Below are 18,295 nucleotides of genomic sequence, written 5' to 3'. Positions count from 1 at the left end.
TAAACATACAATGTAATGTCACCACTTTTTGATTTTTTAAGATAGAAAAAAATAAATAATAAATCAAAGTTAAAAATAAAATTTCTGATTAATTAATTTAAATTTTGGACTTAAATTTAATTTAAAATAATCAATTATATAAATATCAACTTAATCACAAAACTAAACACATACTTAAATAACTAAACACTAGCTTCTTATATTCCGTGCCTAAAAGAAGTCACTCAACCTCGCTGGGGTGGAGCGAGTGATACTAATTAATTAGTTACTCCATTATTGTTTACATTAAACTAATAGTCAATAATATAATTATTTACATAGTTAATTTTATTAGTACTATTTATAAGTAATGAAATTGATTGTATCATGAGATTTAGATAAGAGTGTCATTTACCCAATTAGAAAAGTTTCAAACTTATAACTGTAATAGGGGCTTTTGCAAATAAAATCACGAACAATTTTAAATTTGCAATTTTAACGTGACTTTTGAAGTGTGGCGAATTAAATTAAATCAAATCATAACCTTTTCAATTTTTGCAATTTCGTCTCCTCAATTTTTTCCGGCCATCGGAGTGATGAGTTGAAGCTTATGTGGATTATTTTTTTTCCACTTAATTAATTTCTAACTAAGATTAAAACAAAATCAAAATCTAATTCTTTTATTTTACTTATTTTTCGTCTTTTATAAAAATATATTTGATGTGTATCTTAAGTTAAAGATCATGACAAGATCTTCAATTTGATTTAAAATTCATTAAATATGAATTTGAAATAAATAATTTATTATAATTTAAAATTTTAAAGTGATTATTTTTCTCTCTCCTATCTCTTTTACAATATTCTTTATTTTTTTTTATCTTTCTCCTTATTTTGTTATTATATTATTTTTATTTGTATCTCTTTCTCCTACAAAATTTATATACCTTCTCTTATCTTTTGATTAAAAAAATATACTAATATTTATTTGTTGAATTATTTTATCAAAGTATACATAAAAATATTTAAATTAAAAATATTAATTAAAAAATATAATGCACAATTATCAACAAATATCGAGACAATATTATAAAAGTATTTATTAATTTTAATTTTAATAGAAAATAATAGTAATCAATAACAAAAAACTTTCGGTAAATTTAATTATTATTATACAATACTCATTGAACTTAATATTATACTCCTACTCATTAAGTTGATAAAATTATTACTACACACTATTTTAAATCAAATACTAATATTTAAATTAATATATTTTTTGTTATTAATTAATTTGATTAATAAATAATAATATTTTTACATAATTTCAAATTTTAAAAATAAATAAATATATCGTGGCCGTACATCGCACGGGAGGACGTACTAGTTTAAGAAAAATGGGGGATACTGAAATAAGTTCGACGAAAAAGAAGAAAAATAAAAGAGTTAGGTTTTGATTTTATTTTAATCTTAGTCAACAATTTAATCTTAGTCAGAAATTAATTACGTGGAAAAAAATAATCCACATAAGCTCCAACACATCACTCCGGTGGCCGGAAAAAATTGAGGGGACGAAATTGCAAAAATTGAAAAGGTTATGATTTAATTCGCCACACTTCAAAAGTCGCGTTAAAATTGCAAATTCAAAATTGTTCGTGATTTTATTTGCAAAAACCCCTAACTAATACATAATTATATCAATTATTTGAAAGAATTGTACGGTAAGAAAAGGTGTCATTTACTTTTATTAGCTTTTTTGTAAACGATACTTTCGTTTAAAGCAAAGGGTAAATTGCAAAATAAGTCACAAGCTTTAACTCAATTTTCAATTTCAACATTACTTTTAAATTTTTACAAATAAGTATCAATTCTTTTATGTTTTTGCAATTGAGGCTTCTCATCCCAATTTACAGTCTCTTTTTTTCTTGCAATTAGTTGTGTTATTATTGTTATAATTTATTTATTAGTATATATCTCCACATACAATAGGTTCACTTGCTTCTCTCGTGTTGTCAATGTCGTAGTTCAAGAGGTGCAAAAACTTAGGGAAGCCTCAATTGCAAAAATCTAAAAGAATTGATATTTATTTGCAAAGGTTTAAAAGTGATGTTGAAATTGAAAAATGTGGCAAAGTTTGTGACTTAGTTTGCAATTTACCCTAAAGCAAATGATATTGTTTCTCGTAACAAATAATATAAAAACTAATTAATTAGCTATAAAAGTTGCGTTTAAAGGGAAGACAAATATTATTTATAAATATTATAGTAATTATTTTTGTATAACATTAATAATTTAAAATACAAATATTATAGTTAATCTATATATAATAATACTCCCCCCCGTCCCATTATTATGGTACACTTTTTTGGCACGTCCCATTATTATAATAATACTCCCCCCGTCCCATTTGTAGTGTAAAAGTGTACAAAGGTACGTGGGCTCATGTGATTTGTAGTGTTAAAGTGTGTAAATATATGTGGACTCGTGTGATTTGTAGTGTAAAAGTGTGTAAATGTATGTGGGCCCATGTAATTTGTAGTGTAAAATTATTACAAAAAATAGAAATTAGCCATTTAACTTGGGACGCCCCAAAATGGAATGTGTCATTATTAATGAGACGGAGGGAGTATAAAACATGAGATTTTTTAACATCAAATTTTCTCACTCCTCTCAAATTTTCCACCAAATTTTAAATTACTCCCTCGTCCATGAAAGAACTTCCTAAGAGGGAGTGTCACGGGTTTTAAGAAAAAATATTGTTGAGTGTATTGAGAGTGGATAAAAGGTAGTTGAGTGTATTGGGAGTGGTGAAAAAGTATTATAATTAATATTGAGAGTTGTGAAAAGTGAAAAAGTAAGAGGATTATAAGTGGTGGGGTATAGTCCAAAAATAGGTAGGAAGTTCTTTTGTGGACGTCCCAAAAAGGAAAGATAGGAAGTTCTTTCGTGGACGGAGGGAGTATATAACACTTTTATTCTCGCCAAAATTTGGGTATTTACGTACGATTATCCCATATATTAAAGATTATGTACATAATACAAACTTAACAAATTTGGTGAACCTTTTTAAATATTAAAGTTCCCATAGTAAAAATATGTTATCTACTCTAATCTCAAATTTAAGATAGTTCTTTCTAATTTGATTATTATTTTCAATAAAAATAATTAACAATTATTTTTATAATACCGCCTACACATTTGTTGATAGCAATGCATCATATTTTTAATTAAAAAATTTAATCTTTATATTTTTATGTTATTCTTGATATTATCATCCAACACATAAATATGATGTTTTATTATTATTATTATTGTTATTATTATTATTATTATTATGAACGATAAATTTTGTAAGAGCATCCACAGTGGTTGAGTAAGCTCCTTACTCAATAGAGTGGGGACCACTTACTTATGAGTGAGGAGCCTACAGTAGGGTGACTCATTCTTTTTATTTTGATTTTTGTATTTTTCATTTAATTTAAATTGTACCAATTTAAATAACACAATTACTTAAAATTATAATTGTAATATAAAAAACCTACAAATTACATAAAAAAATAAAAAATAAAGACATAATTAAAAACTACTTAACTATCTAGTTTCCACCCTCCCTTCTCCGAGCTAGAATCGTCGCCATCGGTTCCTTGTGTCATTCTAGCTGCTCATGAGTCATGTCGGAAGTCTTCATGAAGATGATCCGATCGTCGTGGATCTCCCTCTTGAGGGCATTCTTTGTGTCGTACAGCTTCATCATTTGTTCGAGCTTGGTGTTGGACTTCTCCATTTACTCCTTGCATTCGGGTGGAGGCTCCGAGGCTTGCGATGCCGACGCCTTTCCTTTCCCCTTCCCCTTCGTTGCTCTCGCCGCCGCCTTTGCTGCTTTGTTTCCAATAGGGCGGGAAGACGTGATTTCCTCGTCCAACGCCGAGGTGGTGAAGTCGCCCGTCTCAGTAGTCTTTGTCTTCTTGGAGGAATGCACGTTTCCATTGAGGTACATGGATTTGAACCTCCTGTTGGTCCATAGGATCTTCCACGCATTCCACATCTTGAAGGGGCCGCCTTTGCTCCTTGCTTGATCGAGAATTTGGGCCTTCTCCCGAAACATGTCATCGGAATGGCCGGAAGGCCACCTGGAGGTCGTCTCCACCCAAATCGTCTCCCACAACTTCACCTCTGAACTCACACGGGCCCAATGAGATTTTATTTGCCGGTGGTTGAGGTTGGTTCCGATGAGGGCGTTCACCTGTCGAAGACGCGTTGCCAATAGAACTCTCTCTTTTGGTCGACACCCCGGATGGCGTCGTTCGTCTCCTCCACCCAAATTCTTACAATGAGGTTCGTCTCCTCTTGGGTGTAGGTATGGCGGACAACCCTCCCCTCATCCGCTGAATGCGCCAACGCAATCTCCTTGTAGGCGACCGCCTTCTGCCGCCCGCCTTTCTTTGGCTTCAACGCACTATGGGCGCCTCCTCCTCGCCGGTTGGGGGATCCTCTCCTAAGTTGAATCCCGATAAATTGGGATGGTAGTCGTTGGAGAGATCGGGGATCCAATTTGGTTTGTAATAGTTGAGATTGTTTGGATCCATTTTAGAAGAGAGGATAAAGAGAGTAAAATTGAGAATTTTTTAGAGAGAGAGTATGGAGATGAAGAGATGAAAATTGTGATTTTTTGGTCGGGAAAAAGGGGTATAAATAGAAGCAAATTATTTAAAAAAATGCAACGATCAAATTGCAAGAAAGAAAGAAAGAATATATATATATATATATATATATATATATATATATAGGGTGTGGTTATAATGAGAACCACACTTATCGTGAGAACATAAGAACCATTAAAATCAATGCATTTGTTATATAAATTAATGCATTTGCGATTAAATTTAATGCATCCGAAAATAATAAAAATTTTGCTCCCTTCAGGATTCGAACCCAGGATCTGCATTCATCCACCAAGATGATGCATCCACCGTAGATCTTGATGATCGAATGGCTTAAAATGGTTCTACGTTCTAATTTTATTTAGTGGTTCTTATTTGAACCTCTCCCTATATATATATATATATATATATATATATATATATATATATATATATATATTCAAACGGTCAAATAAGAAAAGAAAAGGAAAAGAAGAAAAAAAATCAAAAAGCAGCAATGGTCGAATGAAAATCGAAAATTCGATTTTTTTTTTTTTTAATTCAAGCGTGCATTGCACGCGCTCAAAAAAAGAGAGAATGAGGCATACTCGATTAATCGAGTAGGACTCGAGTCATTGCCCACCCTCAGTGGCTTACTCGAGTAAGGAGAGAGATAATAGCAACAATAACAACTGTAAGTAAGGAAAGAGAAAAAAACATAAGAGCATTGGTGTTTCATAAATTATGTAGTATAGATGAGCCTTTTCACCGTAAATGATACTTTCATCTATAATATATTAAAAATATAATTTTCAATTTGAAATTAATTTTAAAATTTAGTGGCAATTATGTAGTTATAATGAAAATGAAGATTTATTTATAAATTATACTCCCTCCGTCCCGCTCAAAATGCTACATATTCCTTTTCGGGCCGTCCTAACGAAGATGCTACATTTCTATATTTGGCAAAAATAAGGAACTTTAAACACTTAATTAACACTAATTAAGTATTTCTTTATTACCTTATCTGTGCTACTTTATCACTTTATTACCTTCTCTTTCTTACTTTATCACTTTATTACTTTCTCTCTCTTACTTTATCACTTTATTATTACACACTTAAAACATTAATATACACCCCTTAAATCTCGTGCCGAAAAGCAAATGTAGCGTCTTGGCCGGGACGGAGGGAGTAATATTTTTTATTTCCTTTTTCATTATCTTCTTATTTTTTGTTTTATGTCTTTGTAAAATTGTGAACTTCGATTAATTATAAAATATTTAATATGTGTTTCAAATAAAAGATTACGATAAGAGAGCTTTGATTTGATATATTTAATGTAAATATTTGATTTAAAAAAATTATTTAATGATTAATTTTTAAAAAAAAAATCTCTCTCTCTCTCATATTTTTTTGAATAAATATATTTTTCAATTTCTTTTAATTTTTTTAACTTTTTTTGTTTGCCTTTTCATAATATCAGTTTTTATCCTTGTGAATTTTCTTTATGTTTACAATATTAATTTAGCTCAAATATATTCAGTTAATTTTTTTATTATATTTATAAATAAAATAATTAAATTAATATCAATTTTATATAAATATAATAATATAAAAATATTTCTAGTGCATTGCATACACAGTGAAATGCTAGTATGTCTTATACAAGACACCCCTATATGAAATAGTAAAAATTGCAATACTTCATAAAATATACTGTATTTTATTTGATGATTACTTTAGGCATCGCACCTGAGCTTACAATATTGATTATTAATGAATGAATCAATCAGAGCAACAACAGTATTGATAAAGTGGTGGATAGCACTTCCCCGATGCGAATCCTGATCTTTGGCAAAATTCATTGCAATCAGGAATATCTTCACATTTTCCTTCGCATTGAATTTCACCTTCGATCACCGCACATTCTGCAAACCAAAACAAACCATATTTTTAAATTAATTGTATACTTAATTTAATTAATACCATCGTCAAAAGATTATATGATCATCATAATTAATTACCTAACAAATTTCAAACCAAATAAATAGTTTCGGACCTTCGGTACGTCCGTCTAATTATTCCATTATATATGCCATGAATTTTATTTTATCTCAAGAAATAATTATCTATTAGAAACAATTTTCAATCAGGAGTATTTCTTTCGCGTACTGCTGATTTTAGAATGATTGAAGAATATGATAAAAAATAACCGTGTGAAAAAAAAACTACGAAGTACAAAAAAATAACCATAAAATGAAAATAAAAAAATTGAGAGCTAGATAGAGCACGATAATAAATTTACCAAGGGATAGCAGCAAAAATGTTATCATGAAGTTTGTTGCAAATTTCTTGGTGGTGAAAGTGGGGCTTGCCTTCTCCATTTCCACTCAATATAAAATGATAATAGGATATAAAACACATCAAATGATTCGATATATATAGAGAGTCTAGAGAGAGATACATGTAATATTTGATTACCTTAATTTGCTTTTTGTAGAAAAATGTAATATTGCACACAGAATACCAGTACTTGAATAATGGGATTTCAAGCTCGTTTGTTTTCGAAAAGTACTGAAAATTCAGAAGAAATATTATTCTGCATATATGAGATTACATACTATTTCAAAAACATTTCCAATTTTTGCTGACAAATTTTAAAATAGATTGCCTTTAAAAAATTCAAAAAAAAAAAAGTTATTACACGCACGTCAGTTAAAGCGTCTGCATCGGTGGTCGCGCGAGCCGCATAGTGCTACACGGGGAAGGGGCTCGGGACGAGGATTGGAAATGCGCGCCAGCCGCACGAGGAGAGATAGAGAAGCGCGTGCATTACACTGCCCAATCACAAAATTAAAAAAATTAATATTAAAATTATGAAACAACGATCATTTGGTGATTTTTTTAAACTAGTATATGCCCATTCGTGCGATGCACGACGAATATCGAAATTAAATGATACTCATATTTAAATAAATAAAATTAACATATAAATAAATATGAAACATGTTTGAAAAATAAAATAATCCGCATCAATTACTCAATAAAAGCTTGAATTTCAAAATGTAATTTTCAACTTTAAGTGTAATAAAAATCAGCATTACACATTATTATTATTGAGTATTATCACGTTTGATGCGTCATAATAAATATTTTCATATACAAACAAAAAAAATTATAAAATTTTAATGGAGAGAGAGAAAATAAAAAATTTTAATTTTTTATAACTTATTCGTTTTAAATTCATTTTTGATATTTTTTATACTATAATAAATTTAAATTGTCTATTGAATATTTTTTCATGAATCAAATTTGACAATGTTTAAAAAAGAATTAAAATATAAAAAACAAAAAGAAAAAAATAGTAGAAAATTGGTGAACAGAAGAGAGAGAAAAAAAGAGGAAAAATATGGAGGGAAAAACTCCTCTTTTATATATTATATAGATTAGGAAAATAGTCGTTGGCTATCATTCAACGGCATTCTTCATTTTTTTCTTCTTCTAATTTTTTTGTATTAAATACTCATTCATTTTACATCACATTTCTCTTTTCGTCTTCTATTCTTCTTCATTCTATTTTTATATTATTCTTCATCTCTTCTTTTGTTTTAAATAAATGGATCCTGAATGAGGAAATTGGTGGAACAACTAACAAAATAAAGCTTTATCGCCTAGGATCCCAAATTATTCTCTCAGTGCATTTTCGCCATTTATTTTCATAAGAATCATCAAACGCCTTCATTCTGGCGAGTCTTAAGGGGATCTGTAGGAATATTAAAATTAAGGGTTAAGGTACAGATACCCCCCTAAACATGATCCCCCTAGAGCGTATACCCTCCCATTCTCCAACTTGGTACAGATTGCCCCCCAAACTCGACGGAAAGTATACATTTAAGTCCAGGCGGACGTCTAACGCCGTCAAGAAAATAAATTTTCTTTTTAATTTAATGCTGGGCCCGGAAGTGGAGCAACGGGGCTGACCGTTCGCCGGAGAAGGTCCTCAACGGCGGCAGCGGCGTAACCATCCCCGAATCCAACAGCAGCACGGCTGCGTCGAGCCGTCGACCAGGAGAAAGTAGCAATGACGGACCTTTCTCCGCTCGCCGGAGAAACGCAGCAGCCGTGAGAATAAAGGAGGGAGCTACACCTACAAGCTTCGCCGGAAATCGTATGAAGAACGGAGACACTATCATTTTTAATCGGTGGCGCTAGGTCCAGAGAGAAAGAGAGGAGGACGAATGACGACTGACTATACCAGATTCCTCGAGGCGACGCCGGCGGCGACTGAGATGGCCGGGAGTTGCAGCGGCGATCCCAAATTTTGGAAAACTGGGGCTCCATTCGAGTCCAGATTTGAGGCTTCTCTTCGTTTCTTCGATAGATTTCGAGAGAGAAGAAATGAAGATAGGATGGAGATGGAGATAGCGACCCCTCGCCAGAGTTCAGAAGGGGGCGACGCGGCGGCGGAGATCCCAAACCCGGAATTGCAGCGGCGAAAAAAAAATTATTTTCTTGACGGCGTTAGACGTCCGTCTAACGCCTGGACTTAAATGTATACTTTCCGTCGAGTTTGGGGGGCAATCTGTACCAAGTTGGAGAATGGGGGGTATACGCTCTAGGGGGGTCATGTTTAGGGGGGGTATCTGTACCTTAACCCTAAAATTAATTAACATTCAATTTGTCTGTAGGATCATCTCTTGGATTATTTACATTTACCATACATCGATTAAACCTAGCATGCTTCTATTAATTTAATTACTGTACAAAGGGGTTTAGAAATACCTGAAGAATTCGCAGATGAATTCATCAATTAACTAAACATGCTAGCAAATTTTGATGCCCCATTTGACCCATCAAACTATCTCTTTTCGCATTCTTCCTAAAAATATGACTTCTTCGTTTTCAAAAGAACTTTGTGTGGAAACCTATTTCGCTTCACTTGGAGTTTTGTAGAGGAAGTTATGGTTGTTCTATGGAGACTTCAAAAAGCTGATTTCCTTCGAAAAATTTGACTTCAATTCTGATCTTCTGAACTGTATCCCTCTCAATCTTCGACAATCTCCGACATGGGATGGACAATGAGCTTCGAAGATTTCCCGAATAAAAGTTCCACTCAATAGGCACCAATGTCTAATGAACGAGCTTCGAAGATTTCACAGATAAAAGTCCCACTCAATAGGACGAAGAGAGTAGTATTTATTTTTTTGTGCATTTGTGCGTGTTTCTCCAGACACCAATTCCATAACAGAAGTGAAAACGATACAAGGAACATAAAAAAACTTCAAATACAAATTAATAAAATCCAAACAAAAAGACTGATATTATACTTACAACTTAAACAACAAAACCAAGCATGAATTCAAGTGATATTGTAACACACATGAACGAAATATATGATATTCTTCTACAAAAAATTTCTAGAAAACTTATTGATTCATCACTTATTCTCCAAGACCACCTCAATAAGATCATATGCTTTCAAATTCCTTCCAACTCCCATGACAATCTCAACCTGGTTGAACACCAACAATAAAATCATGCAACAAGAAAAATTTATTCCACCATATGTAATTTACTTTCACGAGCAAACACAGATTTAATTTTATTCAATCTTAAAAAAACAACAAGATTATTAACAAGTGAAAACAATTGGAGGAATGGTTCCACATACATTGAGCAGCAAGCTGAGAGAAAGCGTGCCGAGCGTGTCCAGCTCCACCACGCCCTTCAGCAAGCTGCAACACGGGCTCGTCGGAGGTTTCCCGGCCTCCACTTCCACCAAATTCCCAACAGTTTTGCACATACACCTAGCTTTAGGGCGTCTCTCGGGCACCTTGGCAGAGCCGCTGCCTCTGGCTCTGGTGGTGGCGGCGAAAACGACCAAGTAGACAAGGTTTACTGAACCCATTCTACATAACTTTGCAAGAGAAAAATCATAAATTTGGCGGAGTATCATTTACGAAGAAGAAAAGTATTATCCTGAATACCACAATAGGCCTCAAACAAAAGGAATGCATGCGACCCAAAGCAGCACCAACCACAAACACAAAGGAGCAACACAACAACAGGAATCCAAAACAACGGTATGGAACGATATAGATAGTTAGATTAAGAAAAAAGGCATATTCAAATTGAATACACTACCATAAGTTTGCTGGTTTCATTGAGGAAATTAACATACTTCAAGACAAGGATATCAAGTGTTAAAGGAGCTCCGAGCCTGTAGAGCGTTATAGGTTTGTCCTCAACTAATATAGCCAAAAAATTCATGAATTTTGAAATTCAAACTAATTTAATTGAGAAAAGCAAACAGTGGATAAATGGCTAGAATGGATGGTGCCTGTTGCTGTCTGAGGCAGTGAGCGCGAGTTGGAGGCGACGCTCTGTAAACTGTACAAGAAGAGCATCAAGCTCAGCATGGTCAACGACGTCTCAGATGGCAGTTCGGCCAGCAAGGCGGCTTCCAGCCGAAGATGCGGTGGTGGAGCTCACCTTCGACAACTCCAAGAAACATACCGATCGGAAAGGGAAAAAACGACATGGACGAGCGTGGAACGACTTGAGATTTTAGAGATCTCAGAAATTAAGGGTTTGTTTCTATTTTTTATAAGTCGCCGAAAGGATCCATACTCACGGTGCACACGAATGTACAAGAGATTTTGCAATCTCCACCTCTCCGCCGGCTCGCTGCCAGACACCGCTTTGCGCCACTATTATTCACCCTGCCGACTCCAATATGCCCACATTTTTTCTATTCATGTCTATCACACAAAATTTCCTTTAAACTTTTGTTGTAGTATGATTTATTTATTACAAATAAGTTACTAGTTTACTACTACTATCTTTGGATCTATAGATCAGTTATTATCTTATCTATTTATGTTTGAAATTCATCATTCTCCTGCCTTACAAGAAGGAAATACAGCAGATGCTCATGCCTGTCATTTGATGCCCTATAACAGCTACAATCAATATATCTAGTCAAAGCATATTACAAGAATGGTAAGAGTCTTTAAGCATTATAGCATAATAACAAGCTATTAACTAAATGAATGAAAAGACTTGTCACGCTCTACCTGCCAATTCAACCACCACTTCCTGCATTAGCTCTTCTAGCAACCTTCCTTCGATTTCCCTGCCTAAATTATCTATCTCCGACCTAAAATAACCGCTCCACCCCTTGCCTTCTATTTCCTTTCCGATCACCTTCTCCACCACCAAGCTGTCATTCTCCCCACAATCATCCGGCGCACCTCTCGCCTCACTAGAAAACCATACCTTCATCTGGCTCCACACTTCATCCAGCATTGTCAATGACGCACCACCTCCCAATATGATACAGTTGGGGATAATGCATCTATTGAATCCTTGGCTCATGTGTGAGTCATATCCAGCATCAACTAAAGCTGCATTTACACAATCATACACAAGTTGTTGAACTGCTCTCTTCTGCCTTAACTTGGCATCCGACAAATACTTGTCGTCTTGAAAATTAAAATTGCTGCCTCTAAAAGATAAATCCAATGGGCTTTGAAGTGAGTGACATCTTGTCAAACATGAGGTAGAACAGGCCTCACATTGGTGACCAGCCTCAGCTAATAATGCCTTAATAAAGTAAAGACATTCTTGTTCTTCTTCGTCTGTTTCTTTGGTGGTTAATTTCTTGGCGAGATGAGAAGAGTCTGTATTTACAAAGGGATCGTTTGAAGAAGTGCTGCGTGCAATGGATTCTATAGGTGGCGATTTGTCAATAAGATGTGATCCTATAGATAAGAGGGGGGACCCCACTCCTGAATTGGTGAAAAGGAAAGAAACATTAACCAACTGAAAAGTACAGAATGAGAAAATGTAACAATGCGTTTGGTTTTATATCCAGCCATTTTCATAGGTTATATACTATAGGAAAATAAGTAAAGAATGGAAATGTGTACATAATTTGATTGGAATTTGAAGTAATATGTTTCGGAAGATATTTTTTCTTCACAAATGTCTAGCAGATTCTATATTTGTGGTTATTGGAAAATAATAAGATGTCTTCTTGATGATGTACCATCTATGATTTTACATTAGGGAGTATAACAGGGTATACATCTCTGTAAATATCATGATGGATCATTAGCATTTTGGGAGAAAGAATACACAATTCCTGAAAAATATAACAAGCAAGCGTGTTTTCACCTCTAGAAAAATAAAATGGGAGGATGCAAAGGGAACCAAACAGAGTGTAGCAAATTTGGGAAATATGAATGTTACCTTGTTGTTCAGGCTTAGCATAATACAAAGCTGATTTTTGAATATACTCATCCTCCTCAAATGATGGACCTAAGACAGGTACTGGGCTTGGCTGGTCCAGGTTTTCGCCTATGCTTCCAGATGCACTGAGTTTCTCTGTGACCAATCCATTCTGCAAAAATGGCAACATATGTTATGGGGTCTGCAGGTTTCCAGTTTAGAAATCACTTGGTCAATTAAAACTTGATAGATATGAAATAGTGTTGACCGTTCACATCCTGCAACCACAAGTTTGTAAATGCCTCCACAACGCAGCAGCTAAAGTAAAACCCGGAGCAGTGCACAAAATTAGACAATCTATCACTATCAAAATAGTCATACGAACTCTGGAATAATACACAGAGAACTCCAGAAAGCTTAAATCGATTACCATTTCTTAGAGCTGTATCGAGAAAAGAAAATTTGTGGCAAATGCCTGAAATTGTGATAACAATGAAGATATCATCATAAAAAGCCTCAACTTGACCATTCCTTAAACCTCTTATCACCCCGAAAAAATTACGCAGAAGATGTAAATAAAGTATATAAAATTTGGACAAATTACCTCAGGAGACATCATCTTCATGCAAATCGGTTTAGAGGAAGATGCTTTTCTTGATGGTTCCAACAGGGGTGAAGCATGAATGGACCCTTTTTCACTAAGACTAACAGTCCTATCAATGTCTCCAGGATATAAGTAAAATCCATCTTTGGTATGGGACACTAGAGACATTCCTTTATCAGCTTTTTTGGCCCTTGAGAGAAACAAACTTGAAACTTTTCCTTTGAGTGATGATCTTGCACTGTTTACTTTTGTATCTTCCTTAGAAGATTCTGATTTCTCCTCTCCTGAAACTGAACTGCCTATATTCAACCTAGTTCCAAACCCACCAGATACAGGAACAGATTTCGACCTCATCAGATTTCTTGCTGAATTATCCATTCCTTCTTCTCTTTTCCATTGACTAACTAAGAGAAAATCTGAGTCCCTAGATTCCTGGCTTGAACTGCCTTCTTCCCCATGAGAAGACGATGGCTTTGTCTCAGTTAAAGCGAGCATTTCACCTAATGTGCTGGAGCTTCTCTGATATTGTCTTCGTTCGTGAGCAATCTCATTAGATGCCATCATGGCCCATCTTTCAGAAAGGCGTTTCTTCGCTTCTCTGCAAACTGATGATTCTGGAGAATAAGATGGCCTAGACAATGAGGAGGTAGAGTAAGGGCTAAGCCTATCAACATAATCCCCAGAGGCCCTAGATACAGGCGACATGGCTTCTGAATGACAGAGATGATCGCCAACATAATCGTGTTCTAATTTATTAAATGAACTTCCATCACCTATGTAGTCATTCAGTAGTACGGACGAAATCAAGTTTTCATCTTCGCAATGCTGGCCAAATTTGGCATGCATTCGTTGAGCGATTTCTTTTGCTACTTCTCTTGATTCTTGATCTCCGTCATCTTCAATATACCTAAATAAGTCTTCCCTTCGCAGCATCATTGGTTGTTCTGAAAATGGAGAAGCCGCAGCCATATCATCACTTGCTTTCTTACGTGTAGGTTTTAAAACTACAATTTGTGTTGGTCGAGAGGGATTTTCGTAATACTTGAGACTTTCAGGAGAAGAACTTCCTGATTGAACTTTCTCCAATCCATTCAGCTGAAGAAAGGCTTCTTTCTTAATTTTCTTTGTATCTTCATTCCCAGTCACCACAAACTCATTATTCTCTGCTCTCTTTGAAGGTCTAAGAATAGTGATGCGTTTCGTCTCTGGAGGATTGGAATCAGACTGCCGACTGTAAAGGTTCTCAGGGAACATTGAATGTGGTTCTTGCAGACATTTGAGGAATAAGTCTTTATTGGAACTCAGAACTTCTAATGCATCTTGGAACTGCTTAGATTGACGAAGTCTTTCATTCACAGAAAGGCGTTTTGCTTCAATGAAATTCTGACGAACAAGACCCATCTTTCTGTCATTTATGGTCTCCTTATATCTTGCCGCATGAGTTGATTTCTGCGACCGCTGCCGAATTTTACAAGCAGCTTTATGTCCACTTGGATCGAGGAAGTGAAAGAATTCATCCTGTTGTTCCCAGTAACTCATGGGGACATCCGAACAATTTCGAGAATGACCTCCATAATGATTTCTAAATACAACTGAGTCAGGTTCCTGCTGGGGAAGGGCTTCAAGTCCCATTAATTTAGCAACCAAATTAGGTGGACCTTGTGTTGACTCCATTTGAATGGACCCGTGTTATTCACTGAGCATTTCCATAGGTGCTGTATTATATTTTGTCTTTGAAAAACTGTTCTTAAACTCTGAGACACCCTGCAGCCCGAAAACAGAAGAAAATACAATTATTATGAAGGTCAATCAGGAAAGTGCAAGGTGGCAAATTGCTATATGTCACAACTCAATAATATTAAGAGGGTGTTTGGTGGAGATTTTTGGAGTATTGGGATTTGGGAGTTCTAAAAGTTAGGAGAAGTGATTTTGGTAGAATTGTTCAATGGTGAGAATTAGCGTTTGTTTTAAAATTAGAGAGGATGTTGTCTATAGATGTCAAATAATGTGTGAAAAAAGACATAAAAGTTGTTGAAAGAATGCACAAGAAAGAATTAATAATTGTTTTAGGAATGTGGAAGCAGTTCTTATTCTAGATGTCATATCATGTTTGTAGAGTGAGATGTAGAATTGGCAGAATAGTTTTCTAAACAAACAAACCTTGCAAGTAGGAGTTGAAATGTTAAAGTTCTGAAACAAAAGCTCAAACGGTTTGAAATTATTACCACTCTTACTTCGGTCGGATGACAAGGGCTTATCCTCTATCCATCTGATCTGCTCCTACAGAGTTGCAAAACTGTAAATAAATTGCTACAATGTCACTGGACAACCATGATAATATGGACCACATACCAATAGCAACATCAAGACGGAAACTCATTTACAGGACTAAGTAGAACTGTTATGTGAAAAACACCTTCACATGCCAAGAATCTGTAGGGCCATTTATTCAGAACTTCATATTATATCTTATGCTGTTCATATAAACGAATAATTTATCCCCAAAAGCACCGTTTGTTAGCTTAATTATGAAGAATATATAATCTAATGGCAATGAAACCACCACGCTTAGTCTACCCAATCATAGTATCTCGACGGGATAGGCCAATAAAAGAAACAAAACAGAGGAATTAAGCATCACATCATCAATGTAGTTTATCATTGAGCAGTCTATATGCAGATACTTCCATGTCCATCTTAAAGAGGTTAATCGTTTCTTGCCAAGCATTCAGGATGTGTTTTCTCGAACTCACAGTTTCTGCCAGTGTGATGAATATCATTTGGTAAAAGGAGCAAAGAGAAATCTGCAATAGACATTAGACAAGAACAAAATATAAAAGCCACAAAGAAAAGAAAAAAATTCTGATCTGAGATCCAAGGCAAAATATAGTATGGATATTCATAAAGTTGTTGAAAACACACACATTAGGTACTTTTCAAATTTGCAACCATCATCCACGAAAGGAACCTCCCTGCTCCACAACCAAGAAGACACATTAACAAAACAAAAAGGGGAGAGAGAGAAAGAGATTAATCTTCCATCCCAAAGGAAGTTCAAGCTCTAAAGACATAAAAGGAGGGGCAAATAAAATAGAATCAAGGGGAAAAGGAGAATTAAAGATGAAGACTCAATGAGTCAATCAACTACAGTACAAATTCCCCTAGATTAATGTGCAAAAGGAACAAATGCAGAAAGAATAACAAAGACAACACTTCACAGCACACACAGCCCTGTAAATAGGAATTTACGGCATATTTCCATGATGTCTCACATCAACATGTGACCAATCTCCAAAAATGTTCATTGAACTCCAAGTTCCTCCAATATTCTGATTAAATCGGATCACCAGAGATACTACATTTCATTTTAAGCAGACAAAAACTACTCAGGACCACTACAGCTTAGCTGAATTTTTAACCCTAATTTTCGACATTTGTAGTCACATGTATGCCTAAAAGTCCAAATCAGAATTCCTACTAAATGAGCAGTGCTAGAGTATAGTATTACAGCAAAATGGAAGGTTAAGCTTCAATTTTTGATAGCAAAGCTAGCAAAACACAACAACAGTTTAAATGACAAAACGAACATCAACAAATGTGGAAAGCCATCACTCATTCAAAAATCATTACAGAAAAAGCTGGACCTCAGAAGACAGCAGAAAAAGAAAGTTAAAAGGTAGAACTTATTCCAACACGATGTTTGTACCTTCGGAAAGTGATATTGCAGATAGTACAACAAAGCGGAACTGCAGCAGAAAGCACCGCCGAGACTCCTAAAATTGTCGGAGTGAATTTCGAAGCAGGAAATTCGAACAATGTGAGCAGCGAAACAATGCACAATCTCTTCAAATTTATTCCAAGTGAAAACCAGTATTATACAGCAGCGGATATGAGTAGGTGAAGTAAGAGACAACGTTTAAAGAGGAGCACTCGTCGGAATCCCACGTTCCGGCGTGAATGTCGCCGGAATTTGAGGCACTACAGAGATAGATATATGAGTAGCTTTGCTTTTGGCTCGCAGTGAGCATTCGTTTTTTTCGTACCACCGCTTTGCACTCGACTTGCTTTTGTTTATCCCGAGTAATTAATTTCATAATTTTTTTTTTTGACCAAATTTCATAAATTTTTATGAAACTAGTATTTCTTGAATACTTTATTTTATAATTATTGAAGTGAAAAAGCAAGGAGTTGACAGATAGTACAAATCTAAGGCCCAAGAACATACGTACTTCATGATCACAGTAAATGAAGACCCAACTAAAAATTATTTTTACAATATTAACGAGATTTATAGCAATTTTACAGTAAATAAACAAATTGCAAAAAATGTGACATGGTGCTTTTTTTATTTTAACCGTTAATATCAATTACGGAAAGGTCATGAATTTTGTGATACTGCAGAGCCACATAATCAGAATTTGGGAAATATTTTTTATCTCTATTTTCAGAGTTTTCACGAAAAATAACATTATTTTTTTAAATGTATAAAATAACATTATATATTGATTAAACTAGATATAACTTTCAAATATATCTTCATTTATTTTTTCTGGGAACTGAGCTGATTTACACGCTAGAATCCACGTGGTTAAAATAACGATTTAAAGAACGAAAATAATAATAATAATAATAATAATAATAATAATAATAATAATAATAATAATAATAATAATCTGAAAGTAAACAACGGCGTATGATTATTTTTTAATTGAAAAAAATAACAAAGCCATAAATTTATGAAAATTAAGCAGCAGATTGGAGAATGCATAAGCATTCTAGTTTGAAGCACTCCAAAACTCATCACTGATCCAGAAATATTAACCAAAGAAAAGATTAATTGGG

The 18,295-nt window shown here is 34.4% G+C and overlaps 2 protein-coding genes across 2 annotated transcripts; both read right to left on the bottom strand.

The window, feature by feature from the left end:
* Positions 1 to 9,877: 9,877 nt before the first annotated feature.
* Positions 9,878 to 11,195, bottom strand: LOC131014292 (putative lipid-binding protein AIR1). Its single transcript, XM_057942225.1, has 3 exons — positions 10,762 to 11,195; positions 10,289 to 10,534; positions 9,878 to 10,129 (listed from the first exon to the last, which is right to left on the bottom strand). The coding sequence occupies exons 1-3, from the start codon at positions 10,885 to 10,887 to the stop codon at positions 10,055 to 10,057; spliced, it is 447 nt and encodes a 148-aa protein (XP_057798208.1). The 5' UTR covers positions 10,888 to 11,195; the 3' UTR covers positions 9,878 to 10,054.
* Positions 11,196 to 11,537: 342 nt separating this feature from the next.
* Positions 11,538 to 17,516, bottom strand: LOC131014291 (uncharacterized). Its single transcript, XM_057942224.1, has 6 exons — positions 17,160 to 17,516; positions 16,378 to 16,425; positions 15,679 to 16,257; positions 13,454 to 15,217; positions 12,871 to 13,021; positions 11,538 to 12,407 (listed from the first exon to the last, which is right to left on the bottom strand). The coding sequence occupies exons 4-6, from the start codon at positions 15,125 to 15,127 to the stop codon at positions 11,683 to 11,685; spliced, it is 2,550 nt and encodes an 849-aa protein (XP_057798207.1). The 5' UTR covers positions 15,128 to 15,217; positions 15,679 to 16,257; positions 16,378 to 16,425; positions 17,160 to 17,516; the 3' UTR covers positions 11,538 to 11,682.
* Between the last annotated feature and the right edge of the window lie 779 nt (positions 17,517 to 18,295).

This window comes from Salvia miltiorrhiza, chromosome 3 (assembly GCF_028751815.1).
Source record: "Salvia miltiorrhiza cultivar Shanhuang (shh) chromosome 3, IMPLAD_Smil_shh, whole genome shotgun sequence".
NCBI classification, from domain to species: Eukaryota; Viridiplantae; Streptophyta; class Magnoliopsida; order Lamiales; family Lamiaceae; genus Salvia; species Salvia miltiorrhiza.
Note: the sequence above shows the minus strand (reverse complement) of the source record. Positions and strands in the feature narration are given on the sequence as shown.